Consider the following 24,497-nt stretch of genomic DNA (forward strand, 5'->3'; position numbering starts at 1 on the left):
TGGTGCATGTGGAAAGTTAATTAATGTTTTACGTACGGACCATGCTCCATCTCTCCCTTCCTCCTTATATCCCTCCCCCCTCATGTCTCTCCCCCCTCATGTCTCTCCCCCTCATGTCTCTCCCTCCTCATTTCTCTCCCCCCTCATGTCTCTCCGCCCTCATGTCTCTCCCCCCTCATGTCTCTCCCCCCTCATGTCTCTCCCCCCTCATCTCACTCCTTCTTCATGTCCCTCCCCCCTCATGTCTCTCCCTCCTCATGTCTCTCCCCCCTCATGTCTCTCCCTCCTCATGTCTCTCCCTCCTCATGTCTCTCCCCCTCATGTCTCTCCCTCACGTCTCTCCCCCTCGTCTCTCCCCCTCACGTCTCTCCCCCTCACGTCTCTCCCCCTCGTCTCTCCCCCTCACGTCTCTCCCCCCCTCACGTCTCTCCCCCCCTCACGTCTCTCCCCCCCTCACGTCTCTCCCCCCTCACGTCTCTCCCCCCTCACGTCTCTCCCCCCTCACGTCTCTCCCCCCTCATGTCTCTCCCCCCTCATGTCTCTCCCCCCTCATGTCTCTCCCCCCTCACGTCTCTCCCCCCTCACGTCTCTCCCCCCTCACGTCTCTCCCCCTCACGTCTCTCCCCCTCACGTCTCTCCCCCTCACGTCTCTCCCTCCTCACGTCTCTCCCCCTCACGTCTCTCCCCCTCACGTCTCTCCCCCTCACGTTTCTTCCCCTCACGTCTCTCCCTCCTCACGTCTCTTCCCCTCACGTCTCTCCCTCCTCACGTCTCTCCTCCTCACGTCTCGCCTCCTCACGTCTCTCCCCCTCACGTCTCTCCCTCCTCATGTCTCTCCCTCCTCATGTCTCCCCCTCACGTCTCTCCTCCTCACGTCTCTCCCCTCATGTCTCTCCCTCCTCATGTCTCCCCCTCACGTCTCTCCCTCCTCACGTCTCTCCCTCCTCATGTCTCTCCCCCTCACGTCTCTCCCTCCTCATGTCTCTCCCCCTCACGTCTCTCCCTCCTCATGTCTCCCCCTCACGTCCCTCCCTGCTGGGACCCCAGCCCTGCTAGGCTGCTCAGGGGATTTTCAACAGTCCCAGCCGCAAAACCCTCAGTCAATTGCTCTCATTTTCTATCTTAATTCCTCCGTTATTTATTTATTTTTCATCAGTTGCTACTGGCAATCTTTGTGTTCCTTCCTTCCATCTCCTCTCTGCTCCCAATGGCTGATGAAACATATATAGTGTTTAATGAGTTTAAGACAGAGCTCATTAGTCACTTTTGATTGATTATCTTGGATTGAGGTTACGCAATCAGATTATTCGGTGTGGTTATGAATATACTGTGACCAAAGCTGTGTCGTTGGTGTGACAGAGAGAGACTGGACAGAGTACAGAGGAAGTGAGTGTGAGACAGAGAGAGAGAGAGAGAGAGAGAGAGAGAGAGAGAGAGAGAGGGAGAGAATTGTGAAAGAGATCCTCTAGTGTCTGAGCCCTCCAGACTTCACCCTGACAGGCAGATGTCAGGTGATCCTTTAAAGTCCCAGTCAGGCTGTCTCTGTGTCAGTCACTCCTCACCCCAGCAGGCCTTCTCAACACTGACGTCCACCAAGCACAAACACAACCCTCAGATCCTCTTTCATTAGCTCTGCTGAAACTGGATGGCAACTGTCAAATCGTTTTGGCTGAGAAAGTTATTTTCTTGTCATAACTGTTCAAAATAAACTATTCCGTAATATGAAGAACTAATTACTGAACTATGCCGTTTTAAGTGTGTTAAGGGGAGGGAGTGATACAGAATGCCATGTATGTTTTACACAGATCGTAGCAAGGGTTAAAAAACGGTTTGAAGTGCCTTCAACTATGTCCTCTTCCTGCACTCTTATCAAACACAAAAAAGGTTAGGCACCAATCCAGCTACTCTATCACAGCAAATTAGTCTCAATGATGAGAGATTTCCATAAATACAGAAGTCTTACTTTTACTCTTTTTCACTGCGACAAGGCTTAGGGCTCACGAGATGGCTTAGGGCTCTCACGAGATGGCTTATATTTCGTCTTCAGTTCATCACCATTAGATGGGATAAGCTACTGACTATAAACTGTCATTTAATAGAAGAACATTCAGCGTTAGAATAGGAGGGGAGGAGGGGGTGCGGACATTACCTCTCTGACAGTTGAAGCCTCTGGTAGTTCAATATTTTTTTCAATATAGATTTCTCAGTCAAACTCAATAATATGACAACGGTCTACAAAATGAGTATTTAGCATACAGAAAGACAATGCACTCTAACGACAATTATGACCACCCTCGGAATTCTTTCTCTCCTTTCTAATTTGCAGAGACTCACCACCTCAAGTTTATTTCAATTAACGTCTGTTATAATCAATTGCAAATGTGGCCTGATTAGTTACATAATTTTCTAATGGCACGTTTGCAACACCTTTCAAGAGTGAATAGCCAACAAACCTTTGTAAGCTGCGCTATTTTCTTACTCATTTTCAGATGGAGGTCTTGAGTGTACTCCAACGATAATCCTCCGTCGTAGAACATGTTTGACGTTGGGGATGAATTAAATTTCCCTGCTCCGGTTATAACGGATGGGTTGCCAGACGAGGTACTGTACGGTTGCTGCCAACCGGTTCCAGTCGCCATCTTCAACTAATTCACGACGGTCAGTTAGTACAAAAACTATTCGTAACATCCAGTTTCATGTTCCGTTGTTTCATCACCGTTTAGTCGGTAGCCCACTGTATAACGACAAGCCCGTCAAGCCATAGCGTCATCTTGTAACGGTGCGACCGAGCCGTCTCCATCTGCTCGCGCACAGAACATCTTCTGCAATCTGTGCGCGGCTCTATACACAATTTTGTTTTTAGGAGCAAAAAATTCTTCTGCAGGTTGCAATTCTACGCAACGTGCAGCTGTATTTCTAATCGCCAACACAAAATATAAAATATGTGAAACAAATCATGATCAAATATTGCAGCTCATTCCTGTGGCGAAGATACGTTTGTGGCCATTCCTAGTTCAGCATCTGTAAACGCGACGGAACATCCCACCAGGGTTAGCGTTGATCCGTTATCCATGTTGAGATGTAGGCTAGTTGTATTTTTGCGTTAGTCACCCCCCTTTAAAATGATTTAAACCCTGTACTAGGGCCTAGCCTACTCTGTACACATACATTCTCACAAGCAGCCTCATCCTGTTGTCCTATATGGCAATTTTATCCCACACTACGGTAGGTGACGTAAATCCTATGCGATAGATGTTGACGTTGGCGATGCTTGACAGAATACTATCATTAACCAGCTGTTCCTTTTCACTGGTCATAAAATAGGCTACATCTGCTGGCAAAGAACCAAAAAAAACTTAACTCAAGTCATTGAATCTTGAAAAATGCATATATTTCAATTTACTTGAAATATTAGATCCATCTGGTGCAATGGGAGATGTAGACACTTACCAAATTAGTTGCTGGTTGTATAGATATAGTTGGAGTAAAACAAATCAAGACAAGGATTTGCACAAGCAGCGCGTGGATGTTTACTCTGAAGAAGTAAAAACGATCTTCAGTTTCGGTTAATTATAGTTGACCTAATATAATCTAAATTTGGCCTATACAACAGGTTGCTGATGAGATTCAATTTCACTTCGATCGTGTGTGCAGACCCAGTCCCCAACACATCCCCGGTGAAGGCCAACTTTATAAAGTCAACACGATTAACCTGACCATAGACCCTCATAGCGGTGACTATCCCGTGCTTGGTCAGAGCATCATAGTTTAGATGTAGAGCATTCACATTTACTATCTGTCAATTTCATCTGTCAGGAATGGTAGTGGGGAAACCGAATTTGGCCTGTTGGGAGAGATTATATTTCTTATGATGCCACCAGGCGGTGACAGACGGCATGAGGAGGGGAGGCCCGAGAAATTCAATGTGTCAAATCACATCGCAGCCACGTACATGGCTCAACACTGTGCAGAAAAACATGTTTTAATCTCTAATGGGTTCCTTTTATTTCATTCTCATGTCTCATGGTCATAATATGATACATTTTAGTTGTTTATGAAGTATCCTTCCTTTGTTCCTCCCTGTTAAGGGTCCTGACGTTACAGTGAGTGTGAGTTAACTGGACACGAGATGGCGCCATTTCTAGTTTCTAAACGTACGACGTTCTTCTGACATTCCACAGCATCACCAAGCAAAAGACCAACAAAAAACCCAGAGATCCAGTAGAAGTTTCCTACGTCAGGAATCAGGTGACTCAAAACTTTTCCGAGCACCACCAAACTCCCAGTTAAGACTCCTAAATAGCTTTAAGGATGGTCTCCTAACTTTAGTCGGGCTACGACGTAAAATTACTTGCTTATGGTCATCTTTTCTTTTAAATAATATGATATATTTTTTAAGGCTTTAACTTAAAATTTTCAACGGCCAGTTTTGGGCGAGGACCATTTTATCCCGTTACATGATTTCGGCGGCTTCCAGGTAAGTGTAAAAGACATCTAAAGTTGAGAGAAATTGAGCCTTCATATTGATGTATCCTATTTAATGTCGAAATGCGCATTTAGAGAACGGATTATGCAATCGTTATTATTTTACCATTGGAACTTGTAATACAACATAAAGGGCTACTCTCTTCTCTCAGATCCGACTATAAATAGACCTTAATTAATTTTCATGTTTTCAAAGTAAACGCCATCGTGGTTGTGATAGTAGGAGTTACTCATTAACTCAATTAACCATTAGGGTGGTCATATTATTTGAAACACATTTTTTTTGGTAGCGTTGACTATGCTGTTGCTAGAAGGGTATTAGGCTAACTAATACTATCATCAATAGTGCTGATCCTTGAAGTCTGCTCAAGGGAGCCTTCATGCCTGCTACAAAGAATCATTTTAACATGGAACTACTGATGCGAAATTGGTTATCAAGTTATTTAGATGTGCAGTTGAAAGTTGACGGTGAAAGTACATTTGTTATTTTGTTGTCGTTTCAAAGCTCTTACCGTGTTTCTCCAGGTAGACTTGATCCAGAATGGGGGACTGGAGTGTTCTGGGGAAACTCCTGGACAAGGTGCAGGCGTACTCCACGGCGGGGGGCAAAGTCTGGCTCTCCGTCCTCTTCATCTTCCGGATCCTGGTGCTCGGCACGGCCGTTGAGTCGGCCTGGGGCGACGAACAGTCGGCCTTCACCTGCAACACCCTGCAGCCGGGCTGCCAGAACGTGTGCTACGACAAGTCCTTCCCCATCTCTCACATGCGCTTCTGGGTGATGCAGATCATCTTCGTGTCCACGCCCACGCTGCTGTACCTCTGCCACGTGTTCTACCTGATGCACAAGGAGGAGAAGCTGAGCCTGAAGGAGGCCCGTCTGAGGCTGCTGCAGGCCCAGGGCAGGGAGGTGGACGCCGCTCTCAGGAAGATCCAGAGGAAGAAGGTGAAGCACGGTCTGGAGGAGCACGGGAAGTTCAAGATCAAGGGAGCCCTCCTCCAGACCTACGTGATCAGCATCGTGTTCAAGTCCGGATTCGAGGTCCTCTTCCTGGTCGTCCAGTGGTACATCTACGGCTTCAGCCTGGCCACCGTGTACGAGTGCGAGCGCTTCCCCTGCCCGCACAAGATCGACTGCTTCCTCTCCCGCCCCACAGAGAAGACGGTCTTCATCGTGTTCATGCTGGTGGTGTCCTTGATCTCTCTGGCCCTCAACGTCATCGAGCTGTTTTACATCTTTTTCAAACGGATTAAAGACAGGATGAAGTGTCCGGATGATGACTTCCAACTGAAGAGTGACCTGAGGCCAAGTACCCAGGACATGTCCTACATCTACTGCAATGGCTGCCCGCCTTCAGCGCCCATGTCCAACCTGGGCTACAACTTGGACACGGCTGAGAAGACCAACTCTTGCAACAACTACCACAAGCAGGCCAGCGAGCAAAACTGGACTAACTATAGCACGGAACAAAACCAATTGGGGCACAAAGGCCAGAGTAACTGCCAGGGACAGAGTTTTGATCTGCCGGACAAGGCTAGCGTGGGGAAAGAGCTGCACCTCCTGAAACAGAGCGAGGCCAGGCCTAGCAGCCGGGCCAGCAGCCGCGCCCGGCCGGATGACCTGGACATCTGACCGGACGCCGGCCTCGACGGGTTAGGAGGGTCGAGGTCAGCTGGAATCTGTTGGCTAATGAAGAACGGGACTTTCCGTTTGACTGTTAATGAAATGAGTGGAGCTGTAGAGCATGTGTTCAGGAGGTGCTCTTCTGGAGGTACATTCCAGAGAAGACTGCCCCTCTCGTGGGTGCGTTTCAACCACAGGTTTTCAATAACAATGGGGTTGTCATTAAGACCAAAGGAAATACTTGATGTTGCCAAAACTTCCACTATGTCTTTCTGTTTATATACATACCAACGATCAGTATTTCTGTTATTGTACTAAATGTTGTTCTTGTTTAATGAATAGGTAAATATTTATTAGTGTCATGTTGATAATGTCTGTCAAAAGGATAAAGATGTGTATCTTTAGTGAGCGATATGTTTATGATATCCTGATAGACTTTGAATGGATCCTAATCTAGCTCCAGAATGTCTTTAATCCAGCCAGGTTTACGCAGCAACTTCTTGTGTCCCAACTGAACGACTGAACGTGTTCTCCTGCAGCACAAAGCATGAGGCAAACACTACAGATCTTGTGAGACAAACATACACAGCTCAGTAGGGAAGGTGTGTGTAGTTCCTCCTCTCTCTAGACTCACTATTTCCCTCCCAGCTCTCTGTAAGAGCAGAGGAGCAGGCTCCTTCAACACCTCCTCTCTCCTGCTTCTCTGTGTGTTTCCTTAATCTTCAGGCCAGAGACACAGACTGTGACTGCATTTGTGTGCAACATCAACAGCCGATTGACTTCCCTTTGATGATAAATGAATGTTTCAAGCAGTTTAAAAAGGCTGAAAGTTAAATGAAGTGAAATGATCCAGTGATTTTTCTGCCCTCCAACTTTTCTATTTATTCACAAAGCTAAACAAAAACATATGTCTGGGCAAGGCTCAGCTCACCACATCTGGCAGGGTGGAGGAAGAGAGATGGTCTGGAATGGAGAAGTCAGAATGTTTCTGAAACATGCTCTGTAACACCAACAGTCACATTGAATCTGATACCATTTTTACGTAACGTATAAATCTTATGTATGAAAGACTGTAAAGGTTTTCCATTAAACATATAACTCATACAACTTAAAGCTCAAAAGAACCGAATGTTTGCAATCACTTAAGTACAGGATCATTACAAAACATAGTAGAGTGAGTTAGCATTGTTCTGATCTATGACAGGGAACAGAATTGTGTATAAACAAAGGGCTCTTTCCAGTCTGTGAATGTTACGTTTTATACCAAGTAAGTGTCTAATTTGCTGTATTTCTTTATTAAGTGGTTGAATATCTCTGTTTTTAAAAGGATGTCAATCACCTTTTAAAAATGTCCAATTCATCCACTACCAGGTGTGATGTTAGTATTTTAGGTGTGATGCAAATCAGTACATCGTATTTCAATTTTAACATAACATATTTAAATTGTTTGTATCCTGTCATGTGTGAGTGGCCATGCTAGGTAGGTTTGTGTTTTCATACAAAGGGCTTAAGATAGCCCAGTCAGGAAGACCCCTTCTGAGGCCCTCCCATTGTCCCCAGAACAGTGGAAAACTCTGACTCTACGGGATGTGCCGTTTCCGCTGACTGGAGGCCCGTGAGACCACAGCCTCTGGGCGCGCTGTCACTGACCGACCAAACACAGAAAAACAAATAGCAAAACCCACCTAAAAATAGCCGCCAAACCAGTCACTTCACTAGAATTTAACCGTTTGGAAAGTTCGACTCATTAAACTCGTAATATATGAGTCAATCGAAACGGTCGTTCTCCGTGCCGCCTGTGTTTGGGTTAGCTACTACGTGCAGCAGCCCGCGCAACCGTCTGGTTCAATCAGCTTCCAGTGGAAGGAAATGCATCAATGCGTTGTTATACACAAGGGTCGCTCCCATGAGAGTTTGCACTGAGGGGGGGCTGTGTATGCTCTGAGAAGAGCAGGAATCTAATGACTAACTGGAGGGAAAGCTGTTTTCTTGTATGCTTGGCCAGGAGCCAGCACCATGAGAGAAAATCTCTTTTGGTCTTTTATGCCACGCAGTAATGGAAACTAAGCTTAGGGCTTGTTATTTATTTGCTGTAGATACAGCAGTTCATTACAAACATCTCTGTCTTGTAAGTGATTAAGTTGGAGAAGGAGATGGATCAAACTTGACAGTAAACTTTTTTTTTCCCAGGAACTGGGCTACAATGAGATTATTTTCGATTTGGTTTTAACAAAGGGAGTAGAGATTTGTTCAAAAGTATTTCACAAATGGTTTTAAGACACAAATCTTGAATCTGAAAGCACCTTGGCACTGTCCTCTGTGACCACTCCTCTCCTCCCTCTATCTACCACCATTTCTCAACCCTTCTTCCCACACTTCACCCATTCTCTGTCATCCTCCTCTTTGCACACATCCTCCACTATCCCACACACACCCCTCCCCCTCTTCCTCCTTCCCAACATACAGCTCTCTCTATCCCTCCCTCTCCACCTCCCTCAACGCTCTAAATCAACACTTCCACCCTTTCTCATCTTGTGTCTGTAAAGGTCCAGAACGTTGCCTGGGCAAGGTGGCCACACTTTCCCGTCCCAGGAAAGGGGTTCAACTGTGGGAGAGGCCAGCCTCGCTCTCCCCCTGGCGTTTGGCTGCCTGTTAAACCTCGAACCGGACATACCATTCAGACCAGCAGAGTAATGGAAACCAGCAGCTATCAAGCAGTCCCTTAGCCATTACCACAGACTAGAACACACTACCGCTAGCTGTCAACTATGTACAAAGAACACACTGTTGACTGGCAGCTCTCCAGAGGTTTGTCTTCCAGTAACATTTAGACTCAGTCAACTCACGGTGCTAACTTCAGCAGCACTGTGTTCCATGATTAAACCCTGAGGCAAAGAGGAAAGCCAAGATCATTTACTTGACTGTAAAATGTGGCTTTTTATTGCCCATTGTGTGTAGCATGACCGCAGATGAAGACGTTACATGTGGTATTAATCACCTGTTGCCTACAATTGCTTTGGCCAATTATTATTGGTTCTTGTTCTACCTATGATAATCACACTAAAACTTAGACATAGAAACGTTTGATTAATTAGCTGTTCCTCCTCCAAGCAATAAGGTGCTCCAACGAGGCAGGCCTGCAGATACAGATTTAAGTCGATTCATATAATAATTGTAGTAGAAGAAATGTACTTATTGTAATAAAAGTATCAAAAGTACGAACCTTTAATGCATTTGTAATCATGGGGATTAAGTACGTCTGTTTTTATTTAAAATAAATTAGCAAAACATTCAAAGAATGTGAATGTAGGGTGAAAAGTAAAACCTCGGGCCACCCGGCAGGAGGCCTTATCTCCACACATCATTAGCGAGTTCACTGCCGCTATGGAAAAGTACCCCCAGATAGCCTTTGATGTGATATTAGTTTAGAATCCAATAAGCTCCATCCCTGGGTAACTCCTTTCACATGCAATAATGGCTCAGTAAACGCGGACTTAATACCATGGGAATATTCATGAATCATATAATAACAGGTTGTCAGATTAACCGGGAGTCACAGTCCTTTGGATTGCTTAAACGTAATTGTGCTACGCAAGTGTGGATTTAAAGTCATACGATACTATATAGCCCACTTTGTGTCCTATAGGATTTTTTTCTTGGTCTCAGTGTCGCTGCATTCAACAAATGATATCTTACATTTAACAGAGAATGTAGAGATGGGACAAAGTAACGTGAAAATGAGTGAATATGTTCCTTTGGATGCGGTTTAATTATTAAGTGCTATGACATCTTTAGCCGACTTTATCGTCACTTCACTCACAGCCCTTCAAACTATTTACGAGAAGAAAAGAAAAAGAAAAAAAAAGAATAATTCTGAGTTGTACACGGACGCCATCTAGTGTTCACAAACGGTAAAGCACAAAAGATCAATATAATATCGGGTCTGTATCAGTTTGGCATAGTGACAGTACTTTCACCTCTTTCTTTTTACTGCCTGGCGAGGATCTCTTGCATTACAAACACCAACTGCATTCTTGGGGGAACAGCCGGGGCTCCCTCGGCCATGCCCGGTCACTCCTGACTCTCCATATGACAGGTCCCGGGACAGCGGCGTGCTGCCATTGGACGAGTATGTCAGGGCGGGGGCAGAGGTGAAGTTTTGATTGACAGGTGTATTTGTGACAGATTCCACTCTATTCTGGAGAGACAAAAGATGAGAGTGCGATACATGAAATGTTGGGACGTTACGAGAAAAAGCTAAATATTAACCGAATAATTGAGCAGCAGGTGTGCTTAGTCACTCTGTTATAAGGATGTATGACCTACGCCTAGGACACACGGGGACATATGATTAGGTTGCAACTAATAAGTACGAGTATGAATACATATTAATAGGCCTATTGGTATTTGCGCGTTGGTCTTACGGGTCTGTTGAGTTGGTGAATATGCGCCATAACCTCCTGATTGGGTTCACTGAAGTTTGGCACCTCTGAGAAGATCATGCAAAACCTACGACAACACTCAATCACTAAACTGACATTAAGAAATGTTGGTTAGCCTGATTGTTGTGATGCGTTGGTCTTACTCTCCGATTTTCTGCAGATCTCCTCCCCGACCCGTGTAGACAGTCAGGCAGCCTTGCCATAGTGCCGCATACCTGCAGACATGTCACGCGGGTTTGGTCAAATCGACTGCCGTTTCCTGACAGTTAACGAAGTGCTAACTGATGTTTGTGCATACCCGCGTGTGAGTCGCAGTACATCTCCCGGTTGGATGAGTCCTCCCACGGCATCCCACACCGATAGAGATACACACCCGGTTTTATCCGCCACCTTGTGGCCATGAAAGACAAAGTAGGTATGAAAGTTTTTTATAATAATGGTCTTAAATTATGCATAGTGAGGAGAAGATGTCTCACCTTACAGGAGCGAACCTCGTGGCCATCTTTAGTTTTTGACACCCTTCCTAGAGGAGAAGTGAGTGACAAGGTGCCAAGTGACCCGTTTAATATTGAGGCACGGTGGTTTGGTCGGCACGTCCTTTAAAATCTCCAAATACTACCGGCAATAACTTCGAAGCAAAATAGTTCTCTTGACACATCCATTTCCCCGAATTACGTAGCCTAGCACTTAGCCCAACATGCAAACTTACTGTGCATCACTTACCAATTTCCAACACAATAAAGATTGTATTTATATTTTTCAGTCCTGGTTTAATATCTTTAATCAAGAATAGGCTCTCGTGCGGTAGAACTCCAGTCATGGTTTGGGAGACTATTGCCAACTAGACAATTAAAGAAGTATCCAATTAGCACATCAACCAACTTCAGCTGTTAGCAAACGGAAGATGGACATTTTGGCACGAGGCACCGTAATACAAATAATCACTTCAACTTGTAAAAGAGCCTCATCATTTTATCGGGTTGAGTATGAAAGTAGTTAGCTAGGTTTTGCACCTACAGTAAACATATTAAGGCGTGTCTTTCCAAGAAAAAAGAAAAAACATCGTCACGATCAGGATTCGAACCTATGCGAGGAAGCCTATTCGGATTTCGAGTACAACACCATAACTCCTCAATAAAAAACATCGTCACGAAAAGAATTCGAACCTATGCGAGGAAGCCTATTTAGATTTCGAGTCCAACACCATAACTCAAGAAAAAACATCGTCACGAACAGGATTCGAACCTGTGCGGGGAAACCCCATTGGATTTCGAGTCCAACGCCTTAACCTCTCGGCCACCGTGACTGAGTACTAGATGTAGCTCCAAATTACTTAAAAAAGCATTGATTAAATTGAAAGATGAAAGGTTGATTACTTCATATCGTCCCATTTTATATCCTTCATATTTAGTTTAGGGTTCTCAAATAAATTCAGTCAGCTGAGCTGGCTAGGTAGCCAGCTAGCATAGCTGAATTAGCTAGCAATTTGCTAGCGATAGGCTACGAGTTAACTAGATGCTTGTAGCATCCACACCACAAATTGCTTGGTTGGATTATATCCTCGAGATTCGTCGTCCTAGCCAATGCTTTGCCATAGTTGTATAAAATATTGCCAAAGTTGGCAAATATGTTATCCAACCGACACTCCATATGTAAACATTGTAGCACATGTAACAACGCCATGTAACAACATGGCGGACGTTGGTATGACACTCCGTATTTACAATATTTGAAAAAAACGAAACTTAGCAAGTCGTCCCTCTTTAGCTGCAGCTCTCATCGTTGGCCTCGTTCACGATTACGGCTCACTGGGGAAACTGTTCCCCTTATGCCATCAACAAACACTTGGAAAAAATAACAATATTTTATTTAAACACAGATTAAAAAATATAAGGCGTTAGTGCGATTGCTGCACGAGTCTGAGGTAATGAATGTGTGCAAGACCAGTAAGCTACCAAAGATGCATAATTGATCAAGTAAGTGTGTGTGTGTGTATGTGCGCATGCAAGTGAGTCTAAATGACCCGTGTGTATGAGTGTGAGTTTGAATGTACGAGAGAGTGTGTGTGTATCATTTCTTCAAATCCAGCTGGATGGTTTTCTGCAGGCTAGCGATGCTCGCATCCAAGGCTGCCAGCCCATCCCGGAACTCCTGCTCATCGCGCGTGTCAAAGGTCGAGCTCGTCAGGCCGCTGGAATCCGACCGTAGCGACCGGCCGTCGCTGGATAAGAGGGAGGACTCAAGCTCTGAAGCCGTCCCCGTCCCCAGGCCTTGCCGACACCCTGGGAACAACACAAGGCCACCAGGAAAGAGGACGTTGGATTGGTTGAGGCGAGAGGGGAGTTCTTTCGATTGGTTGAATGCCTTCAGGAGTCCATCGAGACTTTGATGACCCGTTGTAAAAGCCTCTGCCGGAGCTCCTCCCCCTTTCTGTGACATTGCTACAGGAAGTGCCGACCTCACATCCTCCCTCTGGGCAAGCTTCGTCTCCCCATCCTCTCCCTCTCTCCAGATGCTGTGGTCCACAGACACACACAGACTCAGATCCTGATCTGCTGACTGTCTGGGCCCTTTGCAGGGTGGAGAACCGGGTCTCTTCTGATCCAGGGACTTGAGGTAGAGGCTGACAGCGTCCGAGCCGTGGCCTGCAGACACTTGCTGGTCCTGGTGCTGGTCCAGGGCCCGTCTGGTGAGGCCCCGCTGGGAGGGGGGCGAGGTGTTCACGGCTGGAGGCTCCAACACAGGACCCTGTGCAACTCTGAGGGAAAGAAGGGGAGGATGGCGAGAAAGTAAATTGTGATTCATTACCTTCATAAGTTGGTGAATGCGAGTTTCTGAATCCAAACACACCTGAGGAGCTGCTGTAGTTGCACCACCTCTGCTTGCCTCTGCTGGGCAACGAGACCCAGAGCAGCGTTCTCCCTCCGACACTCCTCCAGCCTGCAGGCATGCTCCTCTACACAAACACACGCCAGTCAACTCCATTTGGAGTTTGATTTGCAAATCTGTGCAGAACCAAGTTTCCCTTTCAGAATTAAGAGAACCTTTTGCTACCTTTGCCGATGCAATCGTTCTTAGCTTTGCTTTTCTGGAGTTGGGTCTGTGTGTCCTGCAGGGCTTGCCGTAGCTGGGTGTTGTCATCGTGAAGCTCCTGGATACGAGCCTGAGCGTCACTCAGTTCCCCTTGCAGGGTCATCACTAGGAGGAGGAACACCAATCAGATCACACACACACTTCATGGGGGAGGGAAGGAATATACATCCATATCACAGGAGCAGAGAAACCTGCAGCCTTACTCTCAGAGTCACACAGCAGCGACCTGGCCTCCCTCTCTGCCCTCTCTCTCTCCTGCAGCTGGTGGTTCAGTATCCTCAGACGCCTGAGCAGACACACACAGTAACGTAACACACATCATCTCTCTTCTATGTGATAGACTGGGTGGTTGGGGGACAGGTACAGCTCAGTGGTTAGAACATTTGACTGCAGATCAAGAGGTCCAGAATCAAACCCCACCTACACGATACTGTGGATACAAGGAGAGGCTGACAGATCCAGAGTCGCCCTCACCTGCGAAGCTGAGCGTTCTCGTTGCGTAGAGGCTGCAGGACCATAGCGATCTCCGCCTGCACATTGGAGCTGACCATGACAGGAAGCAAAGAGACCATCTGCTCCAGATCAGACAGCAAGCGCTCCGCCACACCATCTAGAGGAGGGGAAGTTCAAACGTCAACTACTGTTAACTTACTCAATTTCCCAGGGTATTTCATATCACTGTTTGTTTATTTATTTGACTGACTACCTTGGCCAGCAAGCAGAGCCTTCAGTTCCCCAAGTAGATACTGCACAGTCATCACCTTCCGAGCAGCCTTCTCTGGACTGCGGGCCTCAGAGCTCAGCAGGGGGCAGGGCGGTCCAGGGTGTGTGTCTGCTGACTGTGCAGGCTCTGACCCCAGGTGAGAGTGTGGTTTTGTACACGTCACACATGAGTTTGCAACAGTGTAGGCCGCAGGGGTGGGGTTTTCTAAGCTGGTCTGTGCGCTGGTGTCTCTTGTGGGAACGTCTTCACCCTCCTCTTCCTCTGTTCTGCCTGGAGGAGCACCAGCGGCACCCTCTCTATAGGCCCAGCGGGCCCCAGGGTGAGGGGGGTGCTGGGGCTGGGAGAGGGCTGCCAGAGGAGCGAGAGCTCCAGAGCTGGGTACAGGGTGAACATGAGGCTTGGACTGGGAATGAGGACACAAGACACTTTCCAAAGAACAGGATTTTCCGACTTCAGAGCCACAGGAGGATGTGGGAGGAGACTGGGTTGGCCTTCCCAGACTGGGAGCACCGAGACACTGCCCACCACCCGACCCAACACCCCCAGGAGCAGCCGGAGGCCCCACCTCAGACACACAGCAAGGCTGCGCTCCACAGAGAGAGGGGGCTGGGGACGAGGCAGACGAGAGAGACATGGCAGGTCCATCCTCGGAGGCCGACAACACTGCATTTCCTTGGAGGACTGGTGCACCTTTGTGGACGGGGTCTCTGTGCTGGCCTGGTGGTGCTGAGGGAGGCCTGTTCGCCCTGGTCCCAGTCCCATCGGAGGTGAGTCTCTCTGGGCTGAAGGTGGGTGTGGAGGTGGTGAGGCGACAGTTAAACCTGGTGCCTGGTTTCCACGATCTGATTGGATCGTTGTTTTTCTCCCCAGGATTCACCCGAGATGATAAAATTGTTTTATGCACCGGAGCTGGAACTACAGAGGCAGAGTCTTTAATTAGTGCACACAGAAACACAACACACACACAGAAACACAACACACACACAGAAACACAACACACACACAGAAACACAACACACACAGAAACACAACACACACACAGAAAGACAACACACACACAGAAACACAACACACACACAGAAAGACAACACACACACAGAAACACAACACACACATGGAAACAATCTACAAAATTCACTCCCAGTTCCGCACCAGGCTTTTTAACTTTCCTCCTCTCTGTGTCCCCTCGCTGCTTGCCCACAGTGCTCAGAGGCCTGCTGACCCGGCCCACATCTCCCTTCCTCACACTGGCAGAGCTGGTGTTGGCTTCTATAAACACACACAAACAAGAACACACACAGACATGAGCTGCCAGAACACATGTTCATTGTGCAGGTCCTTCCTAGTGGTTACACAGACAAAAAAAAATACTAGTTAAATACTGGAATGTGTTTTAAGGTCCCAGGTCTGAGACAGCAGTAATTCCTACATGATTCAGTTCATGGGTGTGATAGCCCACTGTGTGTACCTGTTGTCTCTGCCTGCAGGATACCATCAAGAAGGGCAGCACATCGATCGAGCCCCTTGTTTATGGTAGCGACCTGCAAAATAAAATAAAGAGAGGTTGAGTAAAAAATAGAATAATTCTAGATAGGTATAGCCTAGTGGTACTTGACAGTAGATCATGAGGTCGCAGGTCCTTCCTGTTCGCCTCTTTGGATAACACCGACCAATAATGAACTCCTTCTGAATACGATTGTGGCAATACAAATTTAACGTTTAATTGACTGTTCGCCAAAACTTACTGGCTCTTCAGAGTCAGTGGAATAAAGCGAGTAGGCTGGCTCGGCAGAGCGCTGAGTTCTCCCAATTACTCTGCAAAGCAAGGAGAACATTAGGACAGTATCGCGGCTTCTCAACTATATTAAGACGGAGGAAAGGATAAGTGTGTATGTAGGGACAAGGTGAAGTTGGAGCTGGTTACTAAGGGGGTAAAGCACCCAGTCGCTCACCGTTTCCTTGCTGCCTGGCCACGTCCTAATCCGGTGAGTCTCCCAGATGAGACCATCTGTCAATCAAAACGGTATTTTAACTTTCAACTGTATTGTAATGCGAATGCCATCACCTCTGTGTTGCAGTCACTCCGTGTTGCAGTCAGTATTGGTAAGTGGTAAAAAGAGGAAATGTAATGGTTCTCACGTGCCTGTCCGTGTCATAACACAATGTTTTACATTTTGTTTGTGGGCTAGCTAGCTTACTAGTGCTACTTTACCTAGGATAGTGTGCTATTACGAACTACTCTAAACTTAGTGGATTGGAGCTAATTTAGCTAAGCCAAGATACTGTTTGTACATGCATACAACGGGTATAAATTGTCGTAAATGCTTACCTTGTATTTTGTAGGTCCTTGTCTTGTCATGACAATCCTGAGCAAAACTCACCGAAACTATTGTACTATTCAAATGAACCGGTCGGTCTAACAGGTAGGCTAATGTTGTCATTTTTAAAATCCAAGTTGGGGGTTGGTTTAAAACAGTAAACTAGGAGTTGTCCAATAAAAATAATACTTTCGGATTTCGGAGGATATCATTGGCTTAAGTAAACTGATGTCATAGCGGAAACGTTTCCCATTGAATACGATTCACGTCACTCAAAATGGTTAACATTCGTGAGGACGCTGAATTTTGATTCACCATGGAGATTAAAATAAATCCAGTTGGATTCGCGGTTTGAGTTAGTAATTTCCCGGAATAAAATGTGTGTGATCCGAAAATTAATGTTGCCCTGCGTTTTATAAACTATATGGAAGCAAATTAGTAGCATAATATTTTGAATCTTAAAAGACATTGAAAACTTCATGTTGAAATTTAAGCACCACCGAATTTATGGGTTTTGAATTCATGTCTTTAAAATTAAATATAAATTTATGTTTAAAAAAAAAATCCTCAACATCTCAAATTCGAACAGTTGCCTAAAATTCAGATCCCCAAATTTCGAGGCGAAAAAAATCGAAGCTACTCAATGCCTTTTAAAATTTAAAACATGATGTCACTGATTTGCTTTCATATGAAACATGTAAAAAAAGTTGAACTAATACCAACAATCATACTTTGTTTTCAGCTTTCAACAACACTTCAAGAAGTGGAGGGAGTCTGCCACGAGCAGAAAACGGCATCGATGATCAAATCGTGTCTCCACAGCTGCACGTGAAGCGCTTTCGTCAAAGGGATGCATAATAAAATCGCCCAGACAAATAACAATGACAAAAAGCAAAAGGCAATTTAAAGGATGCACACACTCGAGTCATGCTGGGTGTCTGTGTGTGACTTGTCTCAACCAGATGGTGAAAAAGTCACGGTTTGCATGGCAACCTCATCTGTTTGTGGATGTAAACAGTCTAGCTTTACTTGACACTAGCGCCGTTTCACTTTCTTCCCAGGTAACCCACGGCTTAAAAATGTCAGCTGTTTTTACAGCATGATCTACCTGTATCTTGAAAATTGTACAACATACACTCAGTTTTGCAGTTGATGTAAAACCTTTAAAAAAAAATGTGTTTTTTTCACAATGTTTTTTGTGTTTTTTTTTTCACAAAAAAACACAATGTGTTTTTTTGTGAATTTTTTCACAATCTACACAAAATATCCACCTTTTATAAATCTACACACCAAAAAACAACATATGATCGATGATATATTTCACAAAGAGATAATCAAACTCTATATTTTGTTAACTGTGTATCAGGTTTTCCATTTTCCAGAAACTTCCAGGCCGCTCGCAGCTTCTCAGAGCAGGTTGCAGAAGCGAGAGTTCATGTCAGTGAGTCGGCCATGCTGGAAGGGTGTTGCACGACAACAGCTGCTCTCCAGCGAGGGCTCGTCCTCGTTGGTGAGGTCACTAGCAGTAGACGGGACGGCAGAGTCCTGACTGTGGTCATTCGTCGAAATGTCTTCCTTCATGTGACCGTTTGTCTCTTCGAGGACTAGAAACGGGAGCAGAGGTTTAACTGTGAGTGGTTCAACGACACCATGAAGCATTATGCAAAACCCTGACATGTTGGCTGACCTGTAGCGGTGATGTCCAGAGTGGGTGGGTCATCCCTGTACATGCAGGGCTCCCCCTCCCCTCTGCCCATGATGCTGTCCTCGGTCACATGCAGGTTCTGGAGCAGGAAGTAGGTGTTCATCAGGCCTTTGCCTTTCACCTCAATCTCTCCTCTTGACTTGATTTCAAAGCTCTTGTTCTCTAGCGCCCTGCAGATCAGTACCAGAGCCATCAGTAAGTGTGTGTGTGTGTGTGTGTATGTGTGTGTGTGAGAGAGAGAGAGAGAGAGAGAGAGAGAGAGAGAAGGAAAGATAGATTGAGAGAGATGTAGTTTACTTGTATGTGAAGGGGCTGAGGTGTATGTGGTCAGGGTAGTGTACCTGTATGTGAAGGGGCTGAGGTGTATGTGGTCAGGGTAGTGTACCTGTATGTGAAGGGGCTGAGGTGTATGTGGTCAGGGTAGTGTACCTGTATGTGAAGGGGCTGAGGTGTATGTGGTCAGGGTAGTGTACCTGTATGTGAAGGGGCTGAGGTGTATGTGGTCAGGGTAGTGTACCTGTATGTGAAGGGGCTGAGGTGTATGTGGTCAGGGACTCCGTGACTCTCCATCCTGGAAGCAGTGTTGACCGTGTCTCCAAACAGGCAGAAGCGAGGCATCTTTTCTCCCACCACACCAGCCAGCACAGGCCCCGTGTGCAGTCCTACCCTGATCTGAAACATTTGCATGTTCACTACAGTATTTTATATTTACAAGAGCAGGAAAACCGAAGCAAATTCGGTTATTAGCAACACGCACCTGGATATGTTGTCCAGTGACAGGGTTGGTCACTTCCCGGGCTGCGATACGCATACCCAGAGCAAAGTTGGCGACCCTCTCCGCGTGGCTGTCAGTGGGGACAGGAACCCCTCCCACCACCATGTAGGCGTCTCCAATAGTCTCCACCTGCAGAGGGAGAAGACACACAGGTCAGTAGTCTCCACCTGGACAGGTATTCTCTGAGATCTCCTCTCATCTCCTGTTACCTTGTAAACATCGTGGACGCTGGTGAGCCGGTCAAACCTAGAGTACATGGAGTTGAGCATGTTGACGATCTGGATGGGCTCGCAGGCCGCGCAGATGTTGGTGAAAGTGACCACGTCACTGAAGAGAATGGTGCACACTTCAAACTCACCTGTGGGGGAAAGGCATTCAGTTTACTGGTGTCAGCTCCACCTACAGTACACTTCCCTTTACAACATCCTGTTTGTAGAGGAAGTGACAGCATGAACGTACCCGCCTCCACCTTCTTCCCCTCTTTCAGTTGATTGGCCACGTGGCGCGGCAGCATGGCGTACAGCAGGGTCTCGGTTTTCTTCTTCTCTGCCTCCAGGTGGCTGGACAGGATCCTTAGTTCCTCCTGGTGTTTTACACACAAGTCCATTTTAAAGATGGACGTGACCCACACAAACCGTGTATTATATAATTTTTGTTACATTCATTTGATACCACAACTCAATTTTAAAGATAAAATGGCAGTCCTCTACACATACACTCTACTGAAGTCTATACACTCTACTGTACTCTACAGATATATAGAGCTACGCTCTCCAGACTCGAGGGAAGTTGTATCTGCCTTCTTGCGCTCCAGCTGATTGGACAGCTCCATCTCTGCCAGGCGTTGCTGGTTGAGCAGGATGAGGTCGCGGGTAGTGTCGTGCTGGGCGATGTCTGAGATGTGAAGGCCTCTCTCCTCCAGCTCCTGCAGGCTGCGCAGCTTGGGGGAACACAGGTACACCATGCAGCCCAGGGCCTCCATCCACACCATCTGGCCTGGTGGGACCAGGAGGAGGACGGCTGTCACTGACCATCTAACTCCCCAAGATTCATTCTAAATGTCCTGTTCTGGTCTATGTGAAAGTGAAAAGTTGACTATTTAATCTACTAAAGTACACAAAGTTTCCATATCTACCTAACCTATCACACAGCATCCACAAGTTGACCACCTGACCATCTTATTTACCTCTTAGTTTCAGCGTGGAGTGGTGCTGAATGGTCTGAGGCACCATGTTGCGCTTCGTCTTCAGAACAAACTGGCTGTTGATGAACTTTCTGATGCTCTCAATGTTGAAAGTCACCTCGGGGTGCACAATACTGAAGTACTCATCCAGACGAATGTCCATGGTCTGAAGACCAGGGACGAACTTCTGGATGTTGACGCCGGTCTGCTTCACCTTGAGCTGAACAGGGGGAAGACGTTAGTTTTCCTACTTCCGTTTTTGAAATAAAGTGTTCAGTCACTCAACACTGGTAACCCTCACATCTTTGTCGAAGACGATGTGGAAAGGGAAGGCGTTGCAGAAGGCCTTCTCCTCCATCCACAGCTTGTCAGGGTAGATTGGGGTGAATGTATGAAGGAGATTTCCTTTAGGTCGAAGAACGGACAGCGACAATAAACACTGGAAAAGGTTCTGCCAACTAATCTGCAAAGCCTTTAGAAAAACAACTCTGTGGGGTTGAGATAAATCATATAAAATATACTCTATATGACTTGACCAGATACATGATCATATGATGGAGTTTTACGGAACCTTTTCCAATCTTGACGACGCTCCTGACCATGTCCCAGGGAGCTCTCTTACCAGCGGGGCAGAGGGGCAGGTGGGCACACCTCTCTCTCATCTTCCTGAGAGTGTCTTCCTGTTGCTGCTCGCCAAACGGACGAGAGGTTAGCCACAAGCACAACTCTGGATCATTACGGTACTTAGGAATGGTTTGCTGAACCCAATACTAGTTTCCTCAAGGATCACAATGACTCTTGCTTAGAGACTTGTTGCTCTTGTTGGTTAGTGGTAGCTGATTTAAACTGTTGTATTCTATTGTGTTGCTTGTTTTTGTACAGGTACACTTGCACTTACAGATTCATGTTGTTTAATTGTAACTTCCTTAACTACATGCTTTATTGTTTTTCCCTTTGGCACAAATTTTTTGGTTGTTCACAATGTGTGCTTCTTGTTTTGGCTACCCGCAATGCTTTGTGGCTATCTTGTTGTTATTATCAGTGACCTATGCACTTTGTAAAGCTCTCTGTTGGAAGTCGCTCTGGATAAAAGCGTCTACTAAATGAATACATGTAAATGTAGATTACAGCGATGCTGTCGTTGTTTTGTCTTTGGGTTCAACATAAACCGAGCTCTGCAGTCTTCAGATACATTTGCATTTTGTTTGTTTTTCTGAAGGGGATGCAATAAAAGTAGTAATAATGTTGCAGCTATGATAATGCATAGTTGACTCAAGAGTTGTTTTTAAACCAGCAGTGAAATCTCGACATTTGACCCTTACCTCCTCGTTTCTGCTGATCTTTTCTGGTTGTGGATTTTTCTTTGACTTCAGGGGTCTCTGAGAAACAAGGAAGACCACATGCTCTTTCTTCCCTGTGCGTTCGTCCTCTTCTGATTGGTTAAGGATGGTCATGCTCACTTCACTGTCAAAGAAGTCCATGGCCACCGCTTCAATAATGCCTGAGCGCAGAGATCAAGCAAAACACGTCATCTACCGCTGATGCAGGGGCGTAGCCATGGGTAGGCTTGGGTAGGCACAGGCCTACCCAATTTGTTTTAAGGCCTACCCAAAAACGGTGAACATTCATGAAGCCAGAACACTTTGTACTCAGCTCCCAAGGACAATAAATATGTTTAGATCAGCCTCTCTTATCGTTTTTTAAAAGCAGACCGCTCTACGTGTTGTTAAACTGTTGGTTACCTGGCACTATATGATACAGGCCTTTCCGGTCTGAGTAATAATGCAGAATCATCTTTCCATCTTCGCTCTTTTCCACACGGAAGGAAGGAGCATTCATCTCCTGTGAAGAAAGCATCACTAACCACTGTTATCAACAATGTTGTTGCTAACTATCCATTTGATTCACATTTGTTTCATAATTCATCCGTTTTCTGTAGTAATTGCATGGAGATGTGAAGCAGGGTGGATTCCAGCAGAATAGGACCTCGTAAGACAGGGCCAGGTAGCTGTGAAGAGCATCCAGGTTCTCTATAAACTCCACCAGGGTTCCTCCCAGCGTGCGCAGCATGGCGTCGTATCCTGCCATCTTACAGAATCTGAAGAAGTACCCTCCAAACAGCTTCAGGACGACCTCTGAGGAGAGGTCTAGAGGACGGAATCAAAAAGCACGAAGATGATCACCCAGGAGCTCCTGGAAGATGATCACCCAGGAGGTCCTGGAAGATGATCACTTAGGAGCTCCTGGAAGATGATCACCCAGGAGGTCCTGGAAGATGATCACCCAGGAGGTCCTGGAAGATGATCACCCAGGAGGTCCTGGAAGATGATCACCCAGGAGGTCCTGGAAGATGATCACCCAGGAGCTCCTGGAAGATGATCACCCAGGAGGTCCTGGACCCGCCAGGTCCCATTTGAAGTTACTCCTTACAAATACCAACACACACTCTGGACTGCCAAAGAGGATAAATAAAACAACTTCTATGCTATATGTTAGTACCGGTATCACACATGGTTACTGTAGTCCTGTGGTAAATTGTTTTGTGCATTCCCTAGTATTACCTGTTACCTGTGTCACTGAGTTCAATTGTTTTGTTTTACAGTACAGCTCGGTGTGTTGTCCTGGCAACCTGGCTCTGGACTGCTGTAATGCTGCAGCTTCAAGGATCAATAAAGTACCTACTACTATGACTGGCAGACCGTCTGAAGCTGCACTGGTCCCTGGAGGTGGATGTCCTGCTCCCCAAGATAATTAAAACACTTCAGTCCTGACACCTTTTGATAACCATGGAGGACTGGGTGACAGGAAGCTGCAGTAGACCTACAGGGACTGGGTCACACCTTGGTCACCTGGGTGGGTAATACACCAGGGGACTCAGTGGGGACATTGTTAACACCTGGTCTGCCTGTCTGTCCCCTGTCCACCCCCCCCCCCCCCCCCCCCCCCCACTCCTCTCTGAAGGTCACTTATCAGCTTGTCCACAGAGACTAACCCAGACAAAAACAGCCGTCAACTTAGAACAGCACACTGTCTGTGGAAGGGTTTGTTTTGCACCTTGTTAGTTGCCCTGAAATTTCTCCCCTCTCCTCCGAAATGATCTTCATATTCACAAACATGTTCAATTTTTCATATGTAACGTCACCTACCGAGCATCTTACAAGCCTCCTGCACCAAACGCAGTGTCAAAATGTCATCGTAAACCTCGTATGTCATGAATGTGTCCTGAACTTCGGCTAAAGTACTGTTGAAGATGAGAGATTATTGAAAATTCAGGCCAAGTTACAAAAACAAGACTTCCTCAACAGTGAAAGGTGATAAATCGTACTACGTTTCTATTGCGCTGAATAAAAACAGACCTTAATTTCTCCCATGTTTCTTCCCCAAATTTCTCAATGACGAGAGATTTGAGACAGGTGTTGATGAATCCATACTGTGAACACAAATTCACAACAGAGCTAATTACAGTTCAATGAATAGCTTCCATTGAAATAACTGAATCCGTAGCTCAATGTGTTGCCGTTAAGTTTATAACTATCACCAATCGCTCTAAAAGTAAATTAATGAACAAAAGGTTAGCGGAGAAAGTTTAGATCTCTGTAGGGAAGTAGCCTACTCACCATTTCTGAAGAGTCTTGCGTGTCTCTAAGTTTCACTTGGTTCAAATGTTTTTATGTCAAATGTAAAGCAGATAGGCTACTGTTGCTCCTTCTATTACTGCACTTCACCCATTTATCTCTCTCAACATCTCCCGTTCGGTCCTGCTCTCTCTCCCCCCTCTTATGCACACGCACACGCACCAACACATTTGGAATAAGACTGCCTCCACATGGACAGAATAAGTCATGGCATTAAATATGGCTATTTCGAACAAAGCCTAAGGAATTGTAGCTCTGATTTAATTTTTGTGCTTTATTTTTTATGTTGGCTATAGTGAAAACCCTTCTGGCTCAAAGCAATTGACAAGAACTAAAGAAAATAGATTCATTGTGACTCAAAACGGTCCTGCTATGTGTAATGACTTAACGGATAGTTCAAGTTCAAGTCTTTTATTGTCAGATGCACAGAACAACACAGGGTCAGATTGGGCATTGAAATTCTTAGGACAAGACAACACAAAGCAACCTGGCATAACATAACATATATACACAGAA

The 24,497-nt window shown here is 46.0% G+C and overlaps 5 protein-coding genes and 1 non-coding gene across 8 annotated transcripts in view; 1 reads left to right on the forward strand and 5 right to left on the reverse strand.

Annotated features, from left to right (window-relative positions):
- Positions 1-3,183, reverse strand: part of fam184aa (family with sequence similarity 184 member Aa) — a 23,247-nt gene extending 20,064 nt beyond the window's left edge. For both annotated transcript variants that reach the window (XM_047030852.1, XM_047030851.1), the window contains exon 1: positions 2,454-3,183. In XM_047030852.1, coding sequence (XP_046886808.1) covers positions 2,454-2,639 — 186 coding nt within the window. In that variant the 5' untranslated portion in view covers positions 2,640-3,183. The remainder of the gene's footprint in view (positions 1-2,453) is intronic.
- A 1,059-nt stretch (positions 3,184-4,242) lies between these two features.
- On the forward strand, positions 4,243-7,380 carry gja1a (gap junction protein alpha 1a). The gene is made up of 2 exons (XM_047030853.1): positions 4,243-4,477; positions 5,011-7,380. The coding sequence occupies exon 2, from the start codon at positions 5,027-5,029 to the stop codon at positions 6,113-6,115; it is 1,089 nt and encodes a 362-aa protein (XP_046886809.1). The 5' UTR covers positions 4,243-4,477; positions 5,011-5,026; the 3' UTR covers positions 6,116-7,380.
- Positions 7,381-8,614: 1,234 nt separating this feature from the next.
- Positions 8,615-12,226, reverse strand: LOC124475035 (SOSS complex subunit B2-like). 2 transcript variants are annotated; one of them, XM_047031538.1, is made up of 7 exons: positions 11,566-12,226; positions 11,272-11,389; positions 11,025-11,071; positions 10,847-10,938; positions 10,692-10,763; positions 10,531-10,615; positions 8,615-10,304 (listed from the first exon to the last, which is right to left on the reverse strand). In XM_047031538.1, the coding sequence occupies exons 1-7, from the start codon at positions 11,572-11,574 to the stop codon at positions 10,080-10,082; spliced, it is 648 nt and encodes a 215-aa protein (XP_046887494.1). In that variant the 5' UTR covers positions 11,575-12,226; the 3' UTR covers positions 8,615-10,079. The 2 variants fall into 2 exon arrangements, with proteins under 2 accessions (XP_046887494.1, XP_046887495.1); XM_047031539.1 differs by having other exon boundaries at positions 11,272-12,226.
- On the reverse strand, positions 11,773-11,854 carry trnas-cga. The gene has a single exon. It is a non-coding gene; the product is annotated as a tRNA-Ser (tRNA).
- A 179-nt stretch (positions 12,227-12,405) lies between the features above and the next one.
- ccdc14 (coiled-coil domain containing 14) lies at positions 12,406-16,819 on the reverse strand. The gene is made up of 11 exons (XM_047031412.1): positions 16,695-16,819; positions 16,318-16,373; positions 16,111-16,180; positions 15,834-15,906; positions 15,504-15,634; positions 14,348-15,362; positions 14,116-14,251; positions 13,845-13,927; positions 13,603-13,746; positions 13,399-13,504; positions 12,406-13,306 (listed from the first exon to the last, which is right to left on the reverse strand). Exons 1-11 carry the CDS (start codon positions 16,722-16,724, stop codon positions 12,619-12,621), a joined length of 2,532 nt encoding a protein of 843 aa, XP_046887368.1. The 5' UTR covers positions 16,725-16,819; the 3' UTR covers positions 12,406-12,618.
- A 1,152-nt stretch (positions 16,820-17,971) lies between these two features.
- Positions 17,972-24,060, reverse strand: gucy1b2 (guanylate cyclase 1, soluble, beta 2). The gene is made up of 16 exons (XM_047031148.1): positions 23,964-24,060; positions 23,703-23,776; positions 23,493-23,587; positions 22,333-22,493; positions 22,089-22,188; positions 21,669-21,847; positions 20,918-21,032; positions 20,648-20,751; positions 20,350-20,566; positions 19,963-20,159; positions 19,623-19,746; positions 19,373-19,521; positions 19,146-19,292; positions 18,906-19,060; positions 18,371-18,558; positions 17,972-18,287 (listed from the first exon to the last, which is right to left on the reverse strand). Exons 1-16 carry the CDS (start codon positions 23,964-23,966, stop codon positions 18,091-18,093), a joined length of 2,205 nt encoding a protein of 734 aa, XP_046887104.1. The 5' UTR covers positions 23,967-24,060; the 3' UTR covers positions 17,972-18,090.
- Between the last annotated feature and the right edge of the window lie 437 nt (positions 24,061-24,497).

Source organism: Hypomesus transpacificus, chromosome 12 (assembly GCF_021917145.1).
Source record: "Hypomesus transpacificus isolate Combined female chromosome 12, fHypTra1, whole genome shotgun sequence".
NCBI classification, from domain to species: domain Eukaryota; kingdom Metazoa; phylum Chordata; class Actinopteri; order Osmeriformes; family Osmeridae; genus Hypomesus; species Hypomesus transpacificus.